General features: G+C 36.2%; 1 protein-coding gene across 2 annotated transcripts in view; it reads right to left on the bottom strand.

Annotated features, from left to right (window-relative positions):
• LOC106168600 (uncharacterized) overlaps window positions 1-27,498 on the bottom strand; it is a 348,468-nt gene that overhangs the window by 311,960 nt on the left and 9,010 nt on the right. Inside the window, exons 1-2 of one of the 2 annotated variants that reach the window (XM_086995329.1) lie at window positions 26,073-26,276; window positions 20,585-21,892 (exon numbers count right to left, since the gene is read on the bottom strand). In XM_086995329.1, the coding sequence (XP_086851455.1) occupies window positions 20,585-21,512 (928 nt within the window). In that variant the 5' untranslated portion in view covers window positions 21,513-21,892; window positions 26,073-26,276. Of the gene's footprint in view, window positions 1-20,584; window positions 21,893-26,072; window positions 26,277-27,498 lie in introns of those variants that run through there. The other variant, XM_086995330.1, reaches the window with a different exon arrangement.

Raw genomic sequence — 27,498 nt, 5'->3', positions numbered from 1 at the left:
TTGGACACTTGATTACACAATACATGATAACAAGTTTACCATCATTTTTACATAATCAACTAACAATGTTGTAAAGATGCAGGAAATATCAAACACACACTTTTACGTATCTTATTAGTTCAATAATGAGACTGTTAACATGCCTAAGAATTGAATCTGAGGAAATTTGAAAAAACAGTACAACTTCTAAAATAATGGCCCGATAACACTGATTTTCGAACTCAACCTGCATTTTTGTAAGATTGACCACTCCTGTGAGTATAATGACAATTGGTTAAGCTGTTTTTCTTATATTGTGTTATTAATGTTGCATATATGTTGAAAAAAGTGAAAAAACAGCATAAAAAAATTTAAAGAAAATGTAAAATAAAACATAACAAAAAATACCAATAAAGCTGCTATTCAAACTTTTAATCTAGCTGTACAATTACTAACATGATATGAATAACCCTATTGAGTTTGAGAATAATAAGGCACTGTTATTCATCTTTAGCATTAATGTAAGCGTTACACAAAATTTTTTTTGTAAACTTATTTTCCATATTAAATAACATTTACCTGCATAATAATCATCGATTCCTAATTATGTGACACAGTTAAGAAAACTAAACCGATGGGACTTTACAATGAAATCTCAATGTGTGTTTATGTAATCTCATTTAATACCCACTTGAAAATTAATTAAGCAAATTATTTTATAACCCTGAAATAACTTGAAAATCAATTAAGCAAATTATTTTATAACCCTGAATTAACTGCCTACTATCCATATACATTTATTGCACCAAATAGCACTGTACTGCATTGCTTTCAAAACAGAAAACAATTACGATGGTTTTCCAACACAAGCTGCACTTCACTCTTTTCAGTAAGGTTGATTATCATAAGTAACATGGTTTTCCCTTAATCGCTATCCTGGCAGCAGTGTCCAAAATAGGGTTTTCTTTAACTTTCATGCAATATAACATAATACTTAACAGCATAATGACCATCAAATTTTTTATAAAAAAATAAAAGTATCATGGATATTCAGAAAATGTGATATGGAAAGGTCTCCAAGGACATGGAAGTTAGGGTCACACTTTCAAAATGCCAAAATGTTAACAAGAGATAACTGTACTGAAATGATTTTCTTTCCATTTTCAACACCTTTTTTACATAAAACCATCATCAATTAACTGTCATTTTTAAATGTTCAACTAGGAAAATTGTTGACATAGGAAAAATATCAATAGAACAATTTATAATGTCCAATTAGCTCCATTTGGAGATTCTGAACATAGTGAATGATTGCATCTGACGAACTGCAATGATGAGTTCCTTTCCATTTTTGATACTTTATTACACAATGCAGGATAATAGGTTTACGGTCATTTTTATATGATCAACTAACAATATTGTTAAGAAGCAGAAAATGTTAAAACAACACTTTAACATATCCAATTAGTACCGTTATGAGACTGTTAACATGCTTAAGAATTAAATCTGAAGAAAAACCACTTATATACAAAAAGGCTAATAACTTCATCAAAACTTAACTGATCAAGCTTATTTTCAAACTTGATCTGTATACTGGTCAGATTGATCACTCCTGTGAGTCGCAAGACAAAAGGCTGATTGGTTTTCCTTAAAATGCGTTATCAGTGTTGCATGTATGCTGAATAAAGGGAAAAAAACAGCATTACTTTTGTAAAAATAGTCCAATCATGCCAATTTTCAAACTTGACCTGCGTATTATAAATATTCACCAGTTCTGTAAATTTCAATCCAAGGAAAGGAAAAACATTTTTACACTTATCATGTTATCGGTGTTATAAAAGTGCTGAAAAAATTGAAAAAAAAAAAAAAAAACAGGATAACTTCCATAAAAATTGCCCGATCTTGCTGATTTTCAAACTTGACCTGCTTATTATGAATATTCATTAGTTCTGTAAGTTTCAAGCCAAATGAAAAAACAGTTTTCCACTTATTGTGTTATCAGTGCTGCATATATGCTGAAAAAAGTGAAAAAACAGCATAAATTCCCTAACAATAATCGAATCATGCTGATTTTCGAACTTGACTTGCGTTTTATGAATATTTATCAGTTCTGCAAGTTTCAAGCCAAAAAGTAAATTGGTTTTCCACTTATGGTGTTATCGGTGCTGCATATATGCTGAAAAAAAGTGAAAAAACAGCATAAATTCCCTAAAAATGACCCAATCATGCTGATTTTCGAACTTGACCTGTGTATTATGAATATTAATCAGTTTTGTAAGTTTCAAGCCAAAAGGTAGAATGGTTTTCCACTTATCGTGTTATCGGGGTTGCATATATGCTGAAAAAAGTGAAAAAACAGCATAAATTCCCTAAAAATGACCCGATCATGCTGATTTTCGAACTTGACCTGCGTATTATGAATATTCATCAGTTCTGTAACTTTCAAGCCAAAAGGTAAATTGGTTTTTCACTTATCGTGTTATCGGTGCTGCATATATGCTGAAAAAAGTGAAAAAACAGCATAAATTCCCTAAAAGTGACCCGATCATGCTGATTTTCGAACTTGACCTGCGTATTATGAATATTCATCAGTTTTGTAAGTTTCAAGTCAAAAGGTAAAATGGTTTTCCACTTATCGTGTTATCAGTGCTGCATATGTGCTGAAAAAAGTGAAAAAACAGCATAAATTCCCTGAAAGTGACCCGATCATGCTGATTTTCGAACTTGACCTGTGTATTATGAATATTCATCAGTTCTGTAAGTTTCATACCAAAAGAAAAAACAGTTTTCCATTTATCGTGTTATCGGTAAAAGTGCACGGCGACGGCGACGGCAACGACGGCGACGGCGGCGACGACAGACGCAGATGACGGCTATATGTACAGACACATCTGTGTCTGTACATAAAAATGCCAAAATGTAAACAAGACAGCACTGTTCTGAAATGGGTTTATTTCCATTTTTAACACTTTTTTAACATAAAACAAAATAAACATTTTACTGCCATTTTTATATGACCAACTAAGAAAATTGATGAGATGGGAAAAGTATCAATAGAACAGTGTTAAATGTCCAATTTCCTCCATTCTGAGATTCTGAACATAGTGGATGATTGAATCTGACAAACTGCAATGATATGAGTTTATTTCCATTTTTGACACTTTATTACACAATACATGATAACAAGTTTACAATGTTTTTTTACATAATCAACTAACAATGTTGTAAAGATACAGGAAATATCAAACAAACACTTTTACGCATCTAATAAGTTCAATAATGAGACTGTTAACATGCCTAATAATTGAATCTGAGGAAATGTGAAAAAACAGTATAACTTCTAAAATAATGGCCCGATTATGCTGATTCTCGAACTCAACCTGCGTTTTAGTAAGATTGACCACTCCTGTGAATATAATGCCAATTGTCCAATCCGTTTTTCTTATATTGTGTTATCAGTGTTGCATTTATATTGAAAAGTGAAAAAACAGCATAAATTCCCTAAAAATGGCCCAATCATGCCGATTTTTGAACTTGACCTGCATATTATGAATATTCATCAGTTCTGTAAGTTTCATACCAAAAGGTACAATGGTTTTCCACTTATCGTGTTATCGGTGCTGCATATATGTTGAAAAAAGTGAAAAAACAGCATAAATTCCCTAAGAGTGACCCGGTCATGCTGATTTTCGAACTTGACCTGCGTATTATGAATATTCATCAGTTCTGCAAGTTTCAAATCAAAAGGCAAAATGGTTTTCCACTTATCGTGTTATCGGTAAAAGTGCACGGCGACGGCGACGACGGCGACGACGGCGACAGCGACAACGGCGACGGCGACGACAGACGCAGATGATGGCTATATGTACAGACACATCTGTGTCTGTACATAAAAAGCATAACTTTTACAATAATGGCCCGATCATGCTGATTTTCGAACTTGACCTGCGTTTTATGAATATTCATCACCTCTGTAAATATACAGCCAAAAAGTAAAACTGCCTTCCACTTATCATGTTTACAATGAAAGTGAACGGCGCCGGCGCCAGTGACAGTGACGGAATGTCCAATTTCCTCCATTCTGAGATTCTGAACATAGTGAATGATTGAAGCTGACAAACTGCAATGATATGAGTTTATTTCCATTTTTGAAACTTTATTACACAATACACGATAACAAGTTTACCATCATTTTTACATAATCAACTAATAATGTTGTAAAGATGCAGGAAATGTCAACCAAACACTTTTACGTGTTTTATTAGTTAAATAATGAGACTGTTAACCTGCCTAAGAATTGAATCTGAGGAAATGTGAAAAAGCAGCATTACTTCTAAAATAATGGCCCGATTATCCTGATTTTCGAACTCAACCTGCGTTTTAGTAAGATTGACCACTACTGTGAGTTTCATGACAACAGGCTTAACGGTTTTCCTTAAAATGTGTTTACAGGGTTGCATAAATGCTGAAAAGTGAAAAAACAACATAACTTCTACAATAATGGCCCGATCATGCTGATTTTCGAACTTGACCTGCGTATTATGAATATTCATCAGCTCTGTAAATATAAAGCCAAAAAGTAAAACTGCCCTCCACTTATCATGTTTACAAGGAAAGTGCACGGCGCTGGCATCGGCGACGGCGACGACAGATGCAGGTGATGGCAAGATGTACAGACACATCTGTGTCTGTACATAAAAATTTGACAAGCAAAGGTCTTCAGGCCCATGGAACTTGAAAGTCACAACTTGAAAATGCCAAAATGTAAACAAGACAGCACTGATCTGAAATGTTTTTTTTTCCATTTTTAAAAATTTTTAACATAAAACAAAATTAACCGTTTACTGCCATTTTTATATGATCAACTAAGAAAATTGATGAGATGGGAAAAATATCAACAGAGCAGTGTTAAATGTCCAATTTCTTCCATTATGAGATTCTGAACATAGTGGATGATTGAATCTGACAAACTGCAATGATATGAGTTTATTTCCATTTTTAACACTTTATTACACAATACACAATAACAAATTAACCATCATTTTTACAAAATCAACTAACAATGTTGTAAAGATGCAGGAAATGCCAAACAAACACTTTTTCGTATCTTATTAGTTTAATAATGAGACTGTTAACATGCCTAAGAATTGAATCTTTGGAAATGTGAAATATATGCTGAAAAGTGAAAAAACAGCATAACTTCTACAATAATGGCCCGATCATGCTGATTTTCGAACTTGACCTGCGTTTTATGAATATTCATCAGCTCTGTAAATATAAAGCCAAAAAGTAAAACTGCCCTCCACTTATCGTGTTTACAAGGAAAGTGCACGGCGCCGGCATCGCCATCGCCATCGCCATCGGCGACGACAGATGCAGGTGATGGCAATATGTACAGACACATCTGTGTCTGTACATAAAAATGGAACAGGACTCCTTTTGGTCTAGTTGTGACACCACATGCAGCAATTCTATAAATGTCAAGGATATGAAAATGTCAAGGTATTTTCACAAATAAGTTTCAAATTAACGAAAGTTATTTTATCAAGTAAGAGTTGCACATTTTATGGGCGGTCAACCTTTTACTTTAGTAAATGGACAATATCTCAACAGAGGATAACAGCTAGCTACACCGAAATTTCTACTAATTTGGTTAAATAATTTTCATTCATCAATGTGTGCCTAGCTTTACTAGTAGTTGTGTTTCCCTCAGCTTTCCCAGTATTTCCTTAAAGCTAAAGCTTCTACATGTAATCCACTTTCCCCAACAAAATACCAAGAGGCATTGGTCGTTTTTAACACCAGAAAGCATCAGTTTACATGCATGAGGGTCAATAGGAATATGAAAGTGTGGTAGGGCATATTAGTAGATGTAGGTTACTAGTGTGAACCCTTATAGCACCAGTCTTCCAATGCTTCTGACTCCCCTCACCACAGTTAGCAACTGCACACATAACCACAAACAGATGTGGTAGGAGCTACCTGGTAGATTTTGTAAGCTGGGTAAGTGAATACTCCTCATGGCTTCATTCTGGATTGTCCCACAGAGACAATGATGCCGGAAATCTCATGAATATTTACCTTTCAAAGTCCATATTGCACTAATTTCTTGGTGTAATCCTCAGAATACATCGTTTTTGGAAGTTTTGTATGTATTAACTGTCTGGAGGATTTTAATTCTTTTATTTTCATGTCAGTTTTTTGAAAGTATAAGTTTGTAACTAAACAAGTTGCCAAATGATCAAATGAAAACCAAAGTTTGGCGCCTATCAGTGCTTCTTTTTTAGTGCACGAAGTGTGAAGTCTGCAGTGCAACTCTTTGATACAGCACGTATCAACACCTGCCCTCTGTTTGGGGTACAGGTATTTCTTTGCTCATAAATTTTCACTAAATTCTCGGTAGCCATTACTGCGAATGTACTAAAGCCAATTTTTTTAAATAAGAAGCTTTTCTAATTTACTTTTAAAGCACAAGATAACATCATAACATTATCGAGTGCAAATGTGCCCCGCTTTTAGTACTTTACCAATAAAAAACACCAAATTGTTGAGACCTGTATGTTTGATTAGCTGTCATTTTTTTATATTTACGAGCATTTGATGAAGCGCCATGCACTGATCTAGCTGAAGAATCATAACCAACAGACAAAATTGGTACACCCCAAGTTTTTTATATTTGCCTCTTTAAGGCTAAGTTATTCTGGTGTTTCTTTCACATTTTATGAATTTTGCACGATGCTTTTTTTCTTAGAAAGGGAGAGTCAGTCATGAGTGCCATATAAGAAGATTGCTAACTGGGAATTGATCTAAATGAGAATCAAGAGCAAAAAGTCAAACTACTTATGTTGGTTTATCAAAAGAAGGACTGTTTTCAGTACATAATAAATGTATCATGCTTGATGTTTTTTTTTTTAACTCTGTAGAATAGCTCCTGCACAGGTAGGAATATGCTGATTATACAGGTAGTTTGCAAAGCCCACATGCCTATTTACGAGTGATTACAATTCAATAGTTGTGGTCTGCTGACTTTTGGAGGCCATTTTGGAATTTTAAAACGTTAAGTGGCAGATACTGATACTTCATACATACAATGGTATTTTCTAACCATTAAATGATATTTTTATAAAAGACTATACAAATAACTTTCACCTTGAAAGGGTATTTTGGGGGCAATATTGAAATTGGCTGCCATATTGGAATTTTCAGACATGCCCCTATATCCAACGTTGCTTAGAATCATGTTCTACATAACTGTGCCAATTTTTATGCTTGTAATTGTAAGTGCTTGATGATTTTACAAAACTGCTGCATATTTTACGTAAGTAAACTGCTTATTTTACTTTTGGAGGCCATTTTGGAATTCTATACACCTGTAGAAGCGGATATTGATAATTCATTCATAGCATGATATTTTCCAGCTATAAAATGATATTCTAAACCATTTTAGGACTATATATTAGATGTTTTAATTTAAAAGAGTATTTGTGGTGGCCATATTGGATTTGGCGGCCATACTGGAATTTTCAGACATGCCCATATATCCAAAAAAGCTTAGAATTCCATTATCTACAACTGTGGCAAATTTCATGCTTGTAGGTAAAAAACGCACAATTCACCCTTTTTTCTGCACCAATTTCTTGGACTATAAGTAAAAACAGGCCCATGAGAGTTCAAGCTCACACCAGAATGAGATAAATGAAAATTTCACAAAAAATGCATAATTCGATTAAAACAATAATTCAAAAGAGCTGGTTTTCTAATTTAAGCTGTTTGTCAATCCTAAGAACCATTTTTGTAAATAAAAAAATAGGTAACAGTTTTCTTTTTATGACATTATGGTGATAGTGCACAAAGTAGGTTTTTGATGCAATATAACATAATGGTCAACTGTATAAATACCACAAAATTTTAATTATCTTCTATTAAAAACATGGACAGTAAGAAAATTTGATTACCACTGGGCTTGATGCCCATGTGAGTTCTAAGTCCCAGTTTGATGAAAATAAGAATGTAGACACTCACATACCTAATCGGCAAGCTAAGAATACACGAGAATCTTGTTTTACTACATGTGCACTATTTACCTGCTGTTTTGTCAGGAGAGGCAGGTAATTCACTGTCATCAGGGGGAGCAGCTGTAGAATAAAGAGAAGAATAATATCAAACACCATTCTAGCAGAAAATGACTCAACTTTAAAGTAAACAAAAACATGGCTAAGATAAAAGAATTTAGAAAGGAATTTCTTTACAAAATTTAAACATATAAAATAAAATTTGGGATGCTGTCTTCAAGGCACATATATGTGGAATGGCCAACAAAAAACACATAGAAGGTGGAATCTCTTGGCAAAAAAGAAGAATAACTACAAATATCTGTTTAAATTGCACCAAGATGAACTATTCGAGACAATCATGTACAATACCTCTATTTGTCAGCATGTTATTAATATTCACTTCCGAATCTGGTAGGGATTCCTCTAGTGGCATTTGGTCCAATACTGTTAAGTCCGGCTCACAAAACGTATCTGAATTCTGTACTCCAATTGCCATATTTTGTGCAAACTGGTCTTTTGGATCATCTGAGAATAGGTGGAAGGATCATACAGTTAGATCAAGCGTTGTATCTAAATGTACCTTTTCTGAGTGTACGTATCAGGCTACACCGTTGAAAAATTTAATTCAATATTGAGTAAAATAAAGCATGGTGTTTTTACAGAGAATGAAATTATCATGTTTGTACCCAGTTAAAAAATAATCAGTGGGCTGTAGTAGTAGATTGTAAAGTGTCATGTATGTCAATTGATTGATAACAATACAAAGGCACCACTTATTTAGGTACTTTTTCACTCAGCCCCTCGTCTACCATACTAAGATAGGGAAGGACACATTTCGACACCCACACGTTCATGTATGTATAATTCCTTATTGTGAATTATGTGGTAAAATTGAAAATGTCTTATCTTCTGTTCTTTGTATTCTTTATAAACAAATTCCATATGTGTCTAACGTTTTCCTATATTCTGCTTACCTTTTCCTCTGATCCAACAGGATCGGCCAGCTTTATGGACAACACACCTATGGCGGTATATATTCACGCCAGTTGTATTTGCATCTTCTTCTTTGATATATTCCTCATGGATAAGGCGCTTGGCGAGATGAGTCTTTCCCACACCGTAAGGTCCAACAATAGCTACTCGCTGTCGGTATACTGGAATCTTACCCCTTTCACACAACCGTTGAAGCCGTTCATTAAACTCACCTGGTAATACAAATGTTATGCTTCAGATTGACAAAAGGACTCATGGATAAGGTGAACGATGATGTTTGCAGATGTTATATTTATTGTGAAGCGATAGCAGAGAGGAAGCGAGAGAAAATCTAGAGAGGTGGATGCCTGCATATGTGCTTGAGAGTAACAGGATGGAGGTGAGTAGTAGCAAGACTGAACAGCTATGTCTAAATGATGATGATGAGATGATGGAAGGAGTGTCAATCAAGAAAGGAAGTGAATTTAAACAGTAAGAGCGCATTCTCAACGAATTAAGCCAGGCTTTACAAAGCCGGGGACCTAAAAATGACGGACGTACATGAAAGAAAAACCGCCTAATCTTTTAATAGTCTCTCCGCCTCTCACACGCCTCCCCACACGTCGTCCCTGCGGGGTACTGTAATTAAATCTCGGCTCCGAACATAAATATTTCCGTGGATATCTCTGGTGATATTATCTCCGTAGATAGTCGATTCATTGCTGCTCTACTGGCCAAATTATTCCTTTTTCGTCTCTGTTTTCAAAGATAATAGAACAGAAGAGCTTTTTTCCTTCGATCGCCTTAGCCGCCATGCTTTCTTCACCACGAGTTTAACTGATGAGCATGCGCACTTAATATTTCTCAGGTAGCTTCCACATGGCGAACGGAGACGCGATTTAATTACTGTACCCCGCAGGGACGACGTGTGAGGAGGCGGAGAGACTATTAAAAGATTAGGCGGTTTTTCTTTCATGTACGTCCGCCATTTTTAGGTCACCGGCTTTGTAAAGCCTGGCTTAATTCGTTGAGAATGCGCTCTAAATGAAGGAGCAGCACAGAAGAGGATTATATCAAGACAAAATAGGCTGGGAAAAGGTTATTGGAGTGCTCAATGTATGTTACAGAAATATATACAGATCGTGCCTACGACCATGTTTGAATCCACCCATTAAAACTACCTTTCCTGTCACAACGTCAAATTTTTAACATAATACTGGTACACTTTTGCTACTGCTACTAAACGGCAGCATACCTTATACACCCCGGCACCAATTCTCTCCGTACCTATCTGTGTATGTCCCTTGATAGATACTCCCCTGTGCTTTAAGTCCCTGCACAAATACTCCTCCGTACTATTATACCTATACAACCCCCGCGCCGACAATTCCCAGTACCTACATGTGTATAAGGTACGTCACAGTTTAAATTTCCCGCACCAATACTTCCTGTACTTATATTTTCCTGCACCGATACTCCCCCTTATCGCTCCGCCCCTGCACAAAAACTCCCTCATACCTACTCTAAATTGGTGGAAATGTTTTTTTTTTTTTTTTTTTCAAATGGAAAATGCATTGGGTATTAGTGTGTTATGTAAAATCTCATATTTTCACGATGACAAAAGTCGATAAATCGCAGCTAAATTAAAAATTTTGAATTCAATTGAATTGAGAAATTCCCAAAAATACTATGGTGTGTTATTTATATCAGGGTAAAACAAACTTTGAGTAAAATAGATAGATAACAAGGCAGCAAAGCTGTCAAATGTACAGACAAAAAACAGAAAAAAAAAGATGCAAAATAGGTTATTTTGTCAATTTTGATGCAATAATGTATGCTTATTATAGCACAGTCAGTCAACGCTAATTTATTATCATGCACAACAGGTAACATGGTCACTAACAGATGCAGATCCAGAGATATTTTCTGACAGTATTCCAAAGTATCCTTGTTGATCCATCCTCCATTTTGATGGTCTTCCAACAGAAACCGGTTAATATAAACTTTAAAATCTGACTGTCTTCCAGGAGACCCAGAAGATGGTCTCAATCCACCCCTTCAATAAGATTACAGTTTCAGGACCATGAGAGTTAAAATTCACATGATGAAAGTCCCAATATATGAAAAAAGATGACAGTGCATGAAATAATATTCCAGCGTGTTTAAAGACATAAATACCAATACAACTGCTTATGTGGAAATACTGAAAATGTGCAGAGCCTCAGGTGGATCAGGGCGTAGCCTGAGCAAAATGCCAGGGGGGGCAGTAAGCGGACACGAGGGGGCAAAGCCCCCCGAGGGGGTAGGGTGTGGGAGGGATTGTCCCCCTCCCTCGGTGTGGAAAATTTTTAAAAACTATATGTATAATACTGCATTCTGGTGCATTGGCATGAACTGAGTTTGCTAAAAACAGTATACCTTTGTAAACAGATTGTTGAATGATTGGCTAGTGGCCATGAGTGCACTTTCTCAAAGAATTTACATCAACTTTGCAATTATTTTTTTTACCTTTTTGATTATTATTATTATTATTTTTTTTTTTTTTTTTTTGCACCTCAAATCCCAGGGGGGGCAACTGCCCCCTTGCTCCCCTGGAGGCTACGGCCCTGTGGATGGGAGTTAAAAATCACATCTTAAAAATGCCAGTGTTGGAGAAATAATTAAAAAGAAAAAATATATATATAATTCCAATGAAGCTGCTATTCATTGCTTCCTTATTATGAACGATATGTTATCTGGCAGAGAGCTTAACCTTTGGGAGTTTACAGGGAAATATCAACAAGGGTGCTTTATGAAATTTCATTTAATGGCTTAATTTAATTGCTTAATTAGGCGAATGAGTTTGTGGCACTGAAATTAGCCTAGTGAATACCCAAAGGGAATTTACAGACTGACCACACAAATTTGTCTATCCCAGGTCTTCAGGCCCATAAGTCACACCTTAAGAAAAGCAGAAAAAATAATGCACAAAATAAAACAGGAGACTGCCAACTCTGATGCAACAACACAATATGTTTAACTGTACAGTCAACATCAAATTTTAATTATGCACAACAGGTAACACTGATGAAAGTAAAAGCACAAGGCTCCAGGCCCATCAGAGTTCAAGATTACATTTAGAAAGTGACAGAATGAGAAAAATGAAAACAAAACTGAGCTGGCTCTCTTATTTGAAGTTCATGCCAATCCTAAAAATCATACTTGTAAGTTAAAAATAATAATAAGTTTTCTATTCATATTGTTTGCAGTAGCAGTGCAAAAAGATTTTAGTCAATTTTGATGTAACATTTCATAAAAAATTACAGAATAATTATTACCAATTTTTGAATATTGACTATAAATAGCATGGACATGTAGAAAAGTTGATTACCATTCAGCTTCATGTCAATGGGAGCCGCGAGTCCCACAATGAGTATGCCAAAGACATAATAATAATTATTTCACTAAAATGTATAACTTCCAGAAAAAGAAGCTAAACAGACTGCTTTTCCAACTTAGGCTGCATTTTAGTCCTGTGTTTCTTTTTTGAAAGTTTGACAGTCATAAGTAACAATTTTTTCCCATAATGGTCATCATGGCAGCAGCACCAAAAATTGTGTTTTCTTCTATTTTAATGCAACATTACATAATGCTTAACAGCATGATGACCATCAATTTTTAATAATAAAATATAAGTATCATGGATTTTCAGAAAATGTGACTAGCATGGGTCTTCAAGCCTGTGGAGGTACTAAGTCACACCTTGAAAATGCCAATAAGTGAAAAATTAAATTTTCACAAAAAAATTGTTTTAATTGCCAGAAAAATTTACCAAACAGACTGCATTGCCTACTGAAGCTGTATTTTAGTCCCATGTTTCTTTCCTGTAAGTTTGAGAACAGTAAGTGACATGATTTTCCTAAAATGGTCTTCATGGAAGCAGTGCCATAAATAGGGGTTTCTTCAAATTTTGATGCAACATTACATAATGTTTAACAGCATAATGACAATCAAATTTTCATAATAAAATATTAGTAACATGGACATTCAGAAAACGTGACAAGCAAAGGTCTACAGTCCCATGGAACTTCAAAGTCACACCTTGAAAATTACAAAATGTAAACAAGACAGCACTGTTCTGATATGGGTTTATTTCCATTTTTAACATAAAACAAAATAAACAGTTTACTGCCATTTTTATATGACAAACTAAGAAAATTGATGAAATGGGAAAAATATCAATAGAACAGTGTTATATGTCCAATTTCATCCATTATGAGTTTCTGAACATAGTGGATGATTGAATCTGACAAACTGCAATGATATGTATTTATTTTCATTTTTGACACTTTATTACACAATACACGATAACAAGTTTACCATCATTTTTACAAAATTAACTAACAATGTTGTAAAGATGCAGGAAATGCCAAAGAAACACACTTACGTATCTTAATAGTTCAATAATGACACTGTTAACATGCCTAAGAATTAAATCTGAGGAAATGTGAAAAAACAGCATAACTTCTAAAATAATGGACCGATTATGCCGATTTTCGGACTAAACCTGCGTTTTAGTAAGATTGACCACTCCTGTGAGTATAATGACAATTGGCCTATCTGTTTTTCCTATATTGTGTTATCAGTGTTGCATGTATGCTGAAAAAATAGGGAAAAAACAGCTTAACTTCCAAAAAAGTGGCCCGATCCTGCTGATTTTCGAACTCGACTTGTGTATTATGAATATTTATCAGTTCTGTAAGTTTCAAATCAAGGGGTAAAACAGTTTTTCATTTATCATGTTATCGGTGTTGCAAAAATGCTGAAAAAAGTGAAAAAACAGCTTAACTTCCGTAAAAGTGGCTCGATCATGCTGATTTTCGAACTTGACCTGCCTATTTTGAATATTCATCAGTTCTGTAAATTTCAAGCCAAAAGATTTAACGGTTTTCCATTTATTGTGTTATCGGTGCTGCATTTATGCTGAAAAAATTAAAAAACAGCCTAAATTCACTAAAAATGACCCAATCACACTGATTTTCGAACTTAACCTGCGTATTATGAATATTCATCAGTTCTGTAAGTTTCAAGCCAAAAGGTTTTCCACTTATGGTGTTATCGGGGCTGCATATATGCTGAAAAAAGTGAAAAAACAGCATAAATTCCCTAAAAGTGACCCGATCATGCTGATTTTCGAACTTGACCTGCGTATTATGAATATTTATCAGCTCTGTAAGTTTCAAGCCAAAAGAAAAAACAGTATTCCACTTATCGTGTTATCGGTAAAAGTGCACGGCGACGAAGGCGACGACGGCGACGACAGACGCAGATGATGGCTATATGTACAGACACATCTGTGTTTGTACATAAAAAGGGTGTGTAATCTGGATACTGAATCACTGCTGAAGAACAAAGAGAAGTATACAGACATTTATCAGAAATCACAAAGTCGATTTGCACACAAAGTCTGACGTGTAAGATTGACTATGTTCCAGATTACAAAGCGGCGTAGAGTAAGATTGCCAGTATATGACTTCCTATTCAAGGTTAATAGTAACTGTAAGTGTATCTCTGCCATTTTTGCAGATAAAAGAGGCAAAAAATTTGCAAGACTTAGTACATGATGAAAAGTAGGTCAAAGGTCAATTTCAAGGTCACAGTTTGGCTGCCAGTATGTGACTTCTTATTCAAGGTCAATAGTAACCATGGGTGTATCTCTGCCAGTTTTTGAGTATTTCACATTTTGCTTCACTACTGAATATCGAAATGTACTTTTTTATATAGCACAACTCCTAACCTACCCAGACAGCCTCAGTAATCTGGCCCATGTCTGGCCCAGATCTGGCAAGGTCTGGCAATATCTGGGCCAGATTTTGCCAGACACTTGCCAGATCTGGGCAAAGTCTGGCATTTATGCCACATTTTGCCAGACACTTGCCAGATCTGGGCCAAGTCTGGCAAAGTCTGGCATTTATGCCACATTTTGCCAGATGCTGCCCAGACTTGGGCCAGATATGGTACTTTCATTTTCAATTTTTTTTTTCTATTTATTTATTTTTTATGGACTATAGTGAGCTGAATGCAGTGAACTGACGTCATTTGATAAATTTTGATTTAATTTATCTCTCTCTGTTTTCTTCAAAGTCCCCTCATAACTGTGCTATTTGTTTAATTTGACTTGACATTTGAATGAATTCACTGTTCTAAAACTTTTTTTGAACTACTCGTTCTGCTGTTTTAAGATTCCGCTTTTTATGATAAGCCGGTCAGGGACCCGGATGTAGCGTTTCTTCTAAAGAGTTATGGATATGAAAAAAGCACAAGCTTATCAAACTGATACAATTCGTTGAGTGATTTGATTCGTGATGCGATTTATTTCGAAGGCATCAACACTGGCGACGAGGATTAACACTAGTGCAAAACTGTGAGTCAACTTTCTTTGAAAAAATGGAGGAAAATGTGAAATTACGGAATTCAAACCGTACAGAAGTCCAGAGACATTAGGGTCACGCTTGACGCGATGGCTAGACAGTTTTAACCTGACGGAAAAGATTGATCTTTTCAAAACCAACGGACGGCATGAATAATGAACAAAGATAGAAAATTAAAAATACATGACAGAGGAGACGCGCGCTTATGTTGTATTCAGCAGGGACAGGTTTACAAGATATTTTCAGGACTCTCCCAAACACAGGTTAGAAACATGAATATACATAAATGGAATTGGAACACCAGAAACTGTGAGTATGATGAAACCGAAGTCATTTGACAAACCAAGTCAGTCTTAACATTACGAGTTTAGACATGAAAAACGAAGTAGAAACTCCCCGACTGAGAAAACATGGAACGTTGGATCACTTTGCAAAAGTCTGCAAAACTGAAGCTATTATTCATGTAAATGACAGCTTTGAACATGATAATCCAGGAGTGCATATACATTTGGTGTGGGAACCAATGCAATATACACAGAAGACATGGAGGAAATAGAGGTGGTGTTAATCTCAGTGTATTACCAGATTCAGGTGCATATTGTAATATCATTGATGAAAATACATGGAGAATTCTGAAATCCAAGAAAAATAAATGTGGCTCTTGTGGAGGACCAGAAAACAAACAGTATTATTCATACACGTCTGAGAAACCTTTAAAATGAAGGGAACATTTGAATGTGACGTAAAGGCAAGCAAAGGAAGAGACCAGTACGTAGTAGTGAAAGGACATGGGATTTGATATGAGTTGATTAGTTTTGAGAATTTTCAGTGTGGTTTAAGGAATAAAAGTTGGAGTTCATATGCTATTCTGCAAATGTTTGAAAAGACATTTTAAAGACTGAACTGTCAATTAACATATTTTGAAAGGACCGTTTCTCTCCCAGAAAGGAAGGGATGTTGTGTTTTGACTTGACATTTGAATGAACTGTTGTTAACTTGGTAGAGTTACTTGTTCCATTGTTGATTCCTTTAATAATTATAAGCTTGTCAAGGAAAAAATATTTCCCCCTCAAACTCCTCCCCCCCCCCCATGTATATGCATAATTAATTACAATTTTTGTAATTTGTGTTAATTCAGACTCGATGAGCAGCTTTGTGTTGAAAAAAAATTGCTGTTATAACTGTTTTCTTTACATGTATGTAAGTGACATTTCCTCCTGTTAAGTGTCTGTATATTTGCCTTTTTGCAGTGTAGTTTTTTTTTTTTCAAACATACATTGTTTTGTACAAAAAGACAAGGAGTGGCCCTTAATTTGTTACGTGTTAGTTGCCAGCAAGGTTATATAATGTGTAATAATTTTGTTTAGGGTTTTAGCACAGAATAAATACTTGAATCTTGAATCTTGTATGTCTTTTTTTTATAGTAATCTTAATTGAATAATAAAAATAATTTAAAAAAAAAGAAAAAAAAACAATCTGGGCCATATGTGGTCCATGTCCGGCCCTAACCTGGCCCACTTCTGGTCCACATCCGGCATGCCATACCTTTGCCAGATAATGCCAGATCTGGGCCGACATCTGGCCACATGAGCAAATGTGGACTGGGCCAGATGTGGCAATGTCTGGGCCAGATCTGGCCCAAACATTGCCACATCTGGCCCAGATCTGGCAAGCCATACGTGGGCCATACCTTTTGCCAGACGTTGCCAGATCTGGGCCAGATGTGGGCCAGATTACTGAGGCTGTCTGGGTACATATCAAAAACAAACAAAAAAATGGATTCCAACCCCAGTACATATCAATTGAGCTTGACAAGCTCTATGTAATGCAAAAAACAAGAGGTTTCTTGTATTAAGGGTTCTGGTTTAATAGAGAGTTTTCAGCTTTGGCATCTAACGGCTGCCTCCCCTGTGAAAATGCACCGATTGACCCCAAACTCCCGAAGATGAAGTCCCAAAATGTAATCCCCCCACTTAGGTCAGTGTAGTTTCTAAAAATTGGCACAAACATATATATGTTTTTTAAACCCCCATTTTTAGGAGATTTTGGCCTATTTGACCTTGAGATATAAGCAATATTAGCCGATGAATCACAGGGACAGTAGCTTCTAAAAACCATCAGATGTAAAAATTGTTGCTAGCAGATAATGTGCTGTAGCAGTGTAAGAGATTTTGTTTACTAGTTAAAAAAAACATTGCAACAGCCTTGATATATATGTGAAGCATAATGATAATACTAAGAAATGGGAATCAACATTTTAGAAAGTTTTTCTCATGATTAAATAAAAAGATAAAATAAAAAATAAGTTCTATTGAAAACATCATTTCAACAAGTATTTCATATAGCAAAAGATATTTGGTGCAGTTGTATCAGTTTTGTAGCACAAACATATGTTGAGTTGGTTTAAAAACAAGTTTATTTTTGTTTCCATTTGATGGTGTTAATTTTGCATCATATTGTGGTGAAATGTATTATCATACATGTATTATGTATAACTATTATGATTATTACATGAAGTTTTTTTTTTTTCTTTAGTTAATAACTTATCAACCTACAAATACATATGCCATTGTACTGAATCTGCCTGACTTATAGACTGTTCAGAATAAATTTTATCAACATCCATATTTTTTTTTAAATTTGGAGCAGACCAAGTACATTTGGAGCAGGCAGCTGTTTCACAATCAGGGTGAACAATTAAATGTGGTTAATGTTACAAGTGTCTGATAAATTAACAATTTATGATTAGAGATTGCTGTTAGACTGATATCAAAGACACTGTTCATAGGAGCAAAATAAAAAAAGAATTATAATAATCCGACTACAATTTACAAAAATATGGCCAACTATGTGTCCAAAAAGTGCCTATTCCTAGCTGTTACGATGGGTCATTTTCAACTTAGGTCATAAATATGATGCACTAGCTCTTTATGTCAATGATTTATGGTGAATATGATATTGGTGTATAATTCCCACAACATATATGTCTTCTCCCCTAGCAGGTTCTTCCAAAGATATGTTCTGAGTAAAAATTATTTTAAACCATTTTGCTGAAACAGGCTTTTGTACACATTTTACTTATTTTTGTTAATGCAATGAAAAACATATTTGATAAGGCCAAATATTACACCTACGTGATAATCAGATCAATTTACCATGTTATGACTTAAACATAAGAAAGGAGTTGTGCATATGTAACCATTATTATTAATGCTATGGTATTTATAATCATGAGCCCCTTGGTGTCTCCTCCCCCCCCCCCCCAATCTATTTTATTTAGGAATCACAGCATATTCTGTCTGGTTTTATTATTCTATAAGACATCCCCCGCACATGCCATACAAACAAACTGGCAGCTTGGCCAATTAACTTGGTCAATTAACTTGCCCACTATGCTGTTAACAAAACAAACACCATAAAGAATGGGCCCAGCCAGGGCGTAATAAACATGGGGTCTGGGCTTTTTATGCATGGGACTAGATTTAGTCTGGGCCTTTGACATAAATATGTGGGTCTATCAGCATGAAGTTTAAAAAGTCCAAAAAGGTGGTCAAAACCATTTCATCAATGTTTTTATCCAGTATAATAATAATAATAATAATAATAATAATAATAATAATAATAATATTAATATTAATAAATTATTTTAATAAATAAAAATGCATTTAACTTGTGTTACATAAAAATGTATTTAGTTTTGTATATTTCATTATAATTTGCATGCTGTGACAGTATGAATGCATGTACTATTTTTTTGTATTCCAAACCCAAGGTCACTGTTGTGTATGAATACACTAATTCCTGTGAAAAGTAGTTCCATTTCATCAAAAATGGTCGTCTGCTAGTTTTATTTGCAAAGAACAATCCACAAAGTCAGGGGCCGGTTTCACAAAGCAGTAGTTAGTTAGAACAACTAACTACTGAACTACCTCGCTAACGAGCAAACTTAGCGATTTTCGAGGGGTGTTTCACGAAGCAGTAGTTAACTCATCGCTAAGTTCAGTCGTAAAGTTCGGTCGTTAGTTCTCTCGTTACTCACCGTAGTCTCGAAACAGTCTACCGGAAGTGGAACTCTTGCGTAAAAGTGTCGCGAAAGCACTAACTCTCCAATTTCTGGCGGCTGGAAATGCATAAGAACGTCTGCTTTGAGGTCGTCGTAAAGGATCTCCACCACCTTTTAGCCGCTCTTTTTGTCACAGCTAGGCGCAACCTCTCGTAAATTGCATCATCGCGTGTATATTCTAATAGATTCTGCCTTTCATGAAAACGTCGTAGTCTACGTTGCCGTCTGGGGGTACGGATAGCAAAAAAAGGTTGTCGCCATATTGGATACAAAGACAAACGACAGACAACGGTAACTAAGCAACCTTTTTATTTCACTCATTACGCATGCGTACGATGAAACTCTAGAGTTAGCGACTGGTCTGACCAGTCGCTAAATATCCATGGTAACAACGACACAATAAAGAGCGAGAGAACTAGCGACTGCTTCGTGAAACGGCACTATAACTAGCGAGAGGCTAACTACCGATCGCTAACTAACTACTGCTTTGTGAAACCGGCCCCAGGAAAATAAGGTATCATCCAAAGTACTTCAACATTTAATTTATTTGTGTGTGTTAACAACAAACTGGTGATGAAATGTCTTTGAATCTAGAAGTGGTAATTAAGACATCGAGAAACTTGACAAAATACATTTGAGAATTTAGGTATATCTAAGCTTTCATGAACAGCTACAAGATGAAGAATATGAAGAATTGGACTGTTCTGTTGTGAGATTTGAGTTGTTCTTCACTGACATATGGACAAGAAGTTCAGGGATTAAACAATGTAAGATGTTTTTCTTGTGACTTAATAAAAATACAAATAAAGCATACTATAAATTCCATTAAAAAGAGTTCTTCATCATTATTCAAAATCCTAATCACTATAATGGGTTCATGGAAATTGGTCAGTAACAGTAAAGTATTAACTATAGAAAATGTCTCCACTCTACATACATTTTTACTAAAGCACAGCTGTGTGCTCACTGAATTTAAATATGCTTAAAAGTTTTTTTATTGAAATAAAGGCAAACATATTCATGGATAAAAACATTGTAAGACTAATTAACTTTCAAATATTTTACATAATAATCATATCTATCCACAGTTAATACATGTTACTCACCTTGTTTCAGGTCAATGTACTGGAATGTCTTAACATTGGCCCACCCCTCTCCCACCACCAGCTGACCAGCAGGGTTGATGACTACTGCAGTGGGAGACAGGAACCCATCATCCTCAGTGACAATGTATCTGAAAAACTGTCCCTGTGGACTCAGTGCCACTATCCTGTTGTTAACAGTGTCAGCAATGAAGATGTGACCATAGCTGTCTGTGCACACTCCATGTGGTAACCTCAGTTTACTGCCTTCTCTGCTGCCGTCATACTGGTACAGATGATCACCAGTAGGTGACAGCACATGTACACAGTATCCCCACGTGTCTGATATCACAATGTTATCATTCACACTGTTCACTGTGATGTACAGTGGGTATTCACACATACTGAGTGGAACAGTGTTCAGGAGCTGTCCACTGTCTGCATGGAATGTGAAGATGGACTTCTTTCCTCCGTCACAAACCATCACATGACCTTGTCTGTTCAGTGTAATACCCCATGGTAACTCCAGTAGACCCTGACCCATGGTTGTCACCTGCTGACCTCTGGTGGAGTACACTTGGACACAACTGTCACCCTGTGATGTTATATACAGGTGACCAGTTTGTGACACAGCCACATCACATGGTCTGTTTACTTTAATGTTAAACTTAAATTGTCCTTCATGTGTGAATACTTTTGTTCTGTTGTTTTCATTATCCACAACAAACATGTGTTCATTATCTATGGCTAACCCAGTTATGACAGTTCTTCTATCATCTTCTAGTTCAGTACTGAAGGAACGCACACATTCTGCCTTGTCTAAGAAAACATGAGGATGTTGAGCTGATGTTGTATTTGTTTCCTGTTCAGCTAATGGAGGTTGTGTCTGTACTGTCACCTGTCCTGATCTTGGATTTACACCTCGTCTAGACTGCCCTAACATGGCTTCCATTCCGACAGTAGATCCTGTAATATTTCTGTCAGCGATTGCTAAACTTTATGTTCACTTCTGGTGCTGCAGCTTGGAGATCACAGTAACATAAACACTTGCTCCATATACCTACAAGTCGGTCAGATCATATCTCTTTCTTTGTCAAATATGTTCAACATTATCCCACAATCTCCGTCCTGTTACTTCCTGGCTGTTGAAGAAAATGGCGCCTATTTATCACATACAGCACTGACTCGCTTAGGAGAAAGGCCAGGACAGGACACAGAATGGCGGCAACGGCATCACAGTCCACGAGAAACAAAACGGCATCACAGAGCAGTGGATAATAGATGACACAGCGAGTTCAGGTGCCAGTAGAATGTCAATTTTAAAACAGGTATCTGCAAGGAATAAGGATTGTTCTATAATAATAATAATAATAATGAGAAGAAGAAGAAGAAGAATCATGGTATGACTCCGACATCTTAGTAATTACCAAAGGTCACAAGAATCCTCACATAAAAAAATAAAATATAATAATAATAATAATAATAATAATAATAATAATAATAATCTTGAGATTGCAGACTAACTGGCTGGGGGACATAAGATTAAAAGTATTCGCGTCTGTCTTCAGGGCCGTAGCCTGAGCAAAATGCCAGGGGGGGGGGGGGGGGCAGTAAGCTGACACGAGGGGGCGAAGCACGGTGTGGAAAATTTTTAAAAACTGTATGTATAATACACGGTGTGGAAAATTTTTAAAAACTGTATGTATAGGCCCTAATAGGCCTACTGCATTCTGGTGCATTTTAACTGTTATTTATTGCTCAATTAGAAGTCAGAAATTGTGGGTTCATTTTGCTATAAGTACAGTCATTTTTTCAACACAACACGCCAATTGGACTTCATTTCGTAGATTGTCTCAGGATCAGGAATAACGTAACTTCCTCTGTGGACAAGCAAGAGAGCCAATCCGCTAAGTACACACAAGTAAACAGTACACCTTTGTAAACATATTGTTGAATGATTGTCTAGTGGCCATGAGTGCATTTTCTCACAGAATTGATACCAACTTAGCAATTATTTATTAATATTTTTTTTTTATCTTTGCGATTATTATTTTTTTTTTTTTGCACCTCACAGCCCTGGGGGGGAGCAGCTGCCCTCCCCCCTGCCCCCCCCTGCCCCCCCCCCCCCCCCCCCCCCCTGGAGGCTACGGCCCTGGTCTTTAAGGTGTCATTTTTGCAAATCTACCAGTACATGTACAACAGTATGTTGGGGAGGGGGGAATGTCATCTGTACGCTTTTAGAAAAATAATTTCAAGAAATCATGATCTTCCCTACCCACAGGAAGGCGAAGGTAACCATGATTAGCTTTTCAGTATCAGACTGGAGATGGGGGGGTCTGGAAAGAGTCTTCTCTTTTAATCTGGTGAAATGATAATAGAATCTATGGCTTCTAAGACCAACCCTGAATTTATAATAAGCGTAGGCCTGTTTCTGGAATTATCTGTATGAGCAGATCATTATGAAAAAGTTCCGTTTTTCTAATTTTTTGTAAAAGGTAAAAAGGGATACAAAAAATAGGGTAACCGATTTCTGTGTCGCTTGTCGTTTTGCTTGAAAGCTCTGAGTAAACGTGATAGCAACAAGATCTGGAGAGTGCCAAGGCGCGCGCGAATGGCAACATATAAGGCTTCCCTCCTCCCTTCTCGCTCTCTCTCCCCTCCCCTCTCCCTCTCTCTCTCTCTCTCTCTCTGTCTTCCTATCTTCTTTCATCAATTTACCTGCTCTAACTTGATAGAAACCAGGGCCGTAGCCTGAGCAAAATGCCAGGGGGGGGGGCAGTAAGCGGACATGAGGGGGCGAAACCCCCAAGGGGGGTGTGTGTCCCCCTATCACGGTGTGGAAAATTCCAAATTCCAGGGGGAGGGGCAGCTGCCCTCCTTGCCCCCCTCCCCCCCCCCCCCCACCCCGGAGGCTACGGCCCTGGAAACAAGATCTGGAGAGTGACAAGGCGTGCGCATGGCAACATATAAAGCTACCCTCCTCCCTTCTCTCTCTCTCTCCCCCTCCCCTCTCCCTCTCTCTCTCTTCTTTTATCAATGTATCTGCTCTAACTCACGCAATCATTGAAACATATTTCTCAATAAACGACATAATAAACAAAACAAAAGAAAAACTGTTGAACATTAAATACAAATATAGGAAAGGATAATTTGAAAAGCTTTGTAAAAGTTTTTATAGTATCAATTATATCAAGGTGGCTTGTTTCCTGACCTGTTGTGCCGTTTTCTGCCAGGGATAATTGCTATCAGCTGTATTACAGAAAGCCATCGCAGTGAGAAGATATATCGCAGTGAGAAGATATACCCAGTAACATGAGTAAGGTAGGCTATTTCTTGACACCCCCCCCCCCCCCCCCGTCTCATCTCTCTTTCTCTTTCTCTCTCTCTCTTGTCTTAATAAGTTATCTGTTGTGAATTGAGGGAGTTAGAACTGTAGGTAAAATTTATTAGCTGTGTTCAATAATTATTCTGTGTGGCGAAATCGGGAGTCACCTTTTCTTGATAGAATAAAGTAAGACGAGGTACAAAAATGATATCAAAGTGAAGGATAATTATTGTACTAAATCTACTTGTCACTGTTTCTAGCCCCATCACGTGTTTGTCAGCAGATAAGTCCAAAGTAGGCCTACAACATGACTGGAAGAAGACTCGAGTTAATAAGTAATGCAGCAGTGCTGTTGTGGGTTATCGTGTTATTATTAATTGTTAGCTATGACTGAACCCCTTGCGTTTATCATATCAACATAATCATTTTATTTACTTGTAATGTGCATTGAACACCCAGTCCTTCGGGCTCGTAACACACCTGTTGTATACATTTTTTCTGCCTTATATCAAAAATCGTGACAAAAAATGTTGCTAATTGACTCCCCCCCCCCCCACACACACACTCACTTAAACCTTAAATATTTCATTCATACCATTTGTTTAGATACCCATTTTTTCATGAAATTTATATCTTTTCTCAATATAAGCAGTGCACCGAAGTAAGAGAGGATTCTCATCTTGTAATTCCTTTTTGTATAGTTGGGATATCATTTCATTAATGGTCATGTTTGTGTGACGTACAGTTTCTAGGTAAAGGTAAAGTGCCAACCCAAAAAGTTATAAACTAGACCATTAAAGCTAGTAAATATACAGACAACAAAAAGAAGAAACATCAACAAAATACACATCAACAAAAATACTTAAATATGAGGCAAATGTGACCTAAATGGTGAAAAAAATAATTACCGTAACAGGGCCGTAGCCTGAGCAAAATGCCAGGGAGGGGCGGCAGTAAGCAACAGCGACGACACGGACAGAGAGACCGATCAGAATATATACAGACAATTATAGTGTCTGTATATAATGTTTTTCTTTCCTGTTTAAATCTATGTATGCACTTTTCAGTTTTTAGTTCTTTTTCTAAATGTCAAATATGTTCGGAGATTTAGGGAATTTCAAAATGTCTTTTTTTTAAAATAAATTAGGAATTTTTCAGAGAAGAAGTGCTTAATGTTTTCCGTATCAACCCCTGATTTGTTAAAAAAAAGAAAAGAATTTTCATACCACACAATCTTAGAATCTAACTTTGGAACACCATTTCAGAGAAGAAGTGCTAAATGTTTTCTGTATCAACAACTGATTTGTGAAAAAAAAGAAAAGAATTTTCATACCACACAATCTTAGAATCTAACTTTGGAACACCATTTTCCCCAATTTATAATCTTCAAGATTTTTTTCACAGGCATTTAATTCATTTTGGATGAGTAACAAACTGTTCCAAATCTGAGTATGTTCAGCCATTTGACAACTTTCAATGGTATCCGACCTGAGTCGTCATATAGAACATTTCCACGGTTTTCATTTACCAATAAACCCAAACATATCGACCCATGCTCGAAAATTATTTAGAGTCACACGGCTGTTCAACAATTTGAGGCATGTGTAGAATCCCATTTGATCAAGTTTTTTTTTTTTCATTTTGCCGTAATTAAACCCAGTGCTATAGTAGCAGATTCAGATAGAAATTTTGCAGTTTATTGAAAAAAATATTTTACATAAGACACCAGCTATTTATACTTATCAACCCATTCTATATGGTGACCACCAAAACATACAAAACCTGCAGTACGTTCTTTATGTTTGGGCCTGTAATGTTCACATATTGTTTTCTTGTAATTAATTAGCATTGTCCATTTGTTACAACACTGGTCCACGCTTCTTTAGACAAACACAAGAAGGACTAAAGCTACCAAACCGAAAGAGGATATCTGGTAAACAGATTACATCAAGCAGAATGGAAAGCTTTACTTTCATGTTTTTTCCTGCTGGGTTTTTCCTATTTCTTTAAAGACTGTCACTAAAATGCAAAAAGGCACGCTAGCAACCTACAATGGTCACTAACTCCAATGAAAAACGTTTAGTGATTCACCGCGACAAAGTGCAATAATTAACCCTGATTCGACCATGCAATCAATTAAATTAACGAAATGAAGACCAAAAAAATTGCCCTACTATAAAACTGTACCTTCCTACTTGTAGAAAATCACATCCACAAAGGTTACCCTCCGCCATGACATGTAGAGACAAACACGACTGCTGTGTTCAAATCCCAAACTTCAAGTGTCAACCTGGCACTAAGCCTTTATTTACACACATATAAGATAGGTGATAAAGTGTAGATGATATTCGGCTGCATTCATATTGTTCAGCTGCATTCACACGTTAAAGACAAATACACATTACATCATGCTGGCGTGATCACTTTTCTTTTCCTATTAACTTCTCGAGGTGGCGTGTATTACAGTAAGACTATTTAACTGATTACATTGACTGAAATTTAGCGAGAATCCCCACAGAGATGAATGTATCCTGCTTATATGTTAACTTGAATCTGAATACTCCCTAATTTATTACACTGTGTAAGACTGGGTTCCCATGTCTAGATGTATGTTAACTTGTATCTGAATACTCCCTAATTTATTACACTGTGTAAGACTGGGTTCACATGTCTAGATGTATGTTAACTTGAATCTGAATACTCCCTAATTTATTACACTGTGTAAGACTGGGTTCCCATGTCTAGATGTATGTTAACTTGAATCTGAATACTCCCTAATTTATTACACTGTGTATGACTGGGTTCACATGCCTAGATGTATGTTAACTTGAATCTGAATACTCCCTAATTTATTACACTGTGTAAGACTGGGTTCCCATGTCTAGATGTATGTTAACTTGAATCTGAATACTCCCTAATTTATTACACTGTGTAAGACTGGGTTCACATGTCTAGATCTATGTTAACTTGAATCTGAATACTCCCTAATTTATTACACTGTGTAAGACTGGGTTCCCATGTCTAGATGTATGTTAACTTGAATCTGAATACTCCCTAAAATATTACACTGTGTAAGACTGGGTTCCCATGTCTAGATGTATGTTAACTTGAATCTGAATACTCCCTAATTTATTACACTGTGTAAGACTGGGTTCCCATGTCTAGATGTATGTTTACTTGAATGAGAATACTCCCTAATTTATTACACTGTGTAAGACCGGGTTCCCATGTCTAGATGTATGTTTACTTGAATCTGAATACTCCCTAATTTATTACACTGTGTAAGACTGGGTTCCCATGTCTAGATGTATGTTAACTTGAATCTGAATACTCCCTAATTTATTACACTGTGTAAGACTGGGTTCCCATGCCTAGATGTATGTTAACTTGAGTCTGAGTACTCCCTAATTTATTACACTGTGTAAGACTGGGTTCCCATGTCTAGATGTATGTTAACTTGAATCTGAATACTCCCTAATTTATTACACTGTGTAAGACTGGGTTCCCATGTCTAGATGTATGTTAACTTGAATGTGAATACTCCCTAATTTATTACACTGTGTAAGACTGGGTTCCCATGTCTAGATGTATGTTAACTTGAATCTGAATACTC

The sequence above is a fragment of the Lingula anatina genome, chromosome 9 (genome assembly GCF_051362555.1).
Source record: "Lingula anatina isolate TDL-2025a chromosome 9, LinAna3.0, whole genome shotgun sequence".
Lineage (NCBI taxonomy): Eukaryota > Metazoa > Brachiopoda > Lingulata > Lingulida > Lingulidae > Lingula > Lingula anatina.
Note: the sequence above shows the minus strand (reverse complement) of the source record. Positions and strands in the feature narration are given on the sequence as shown.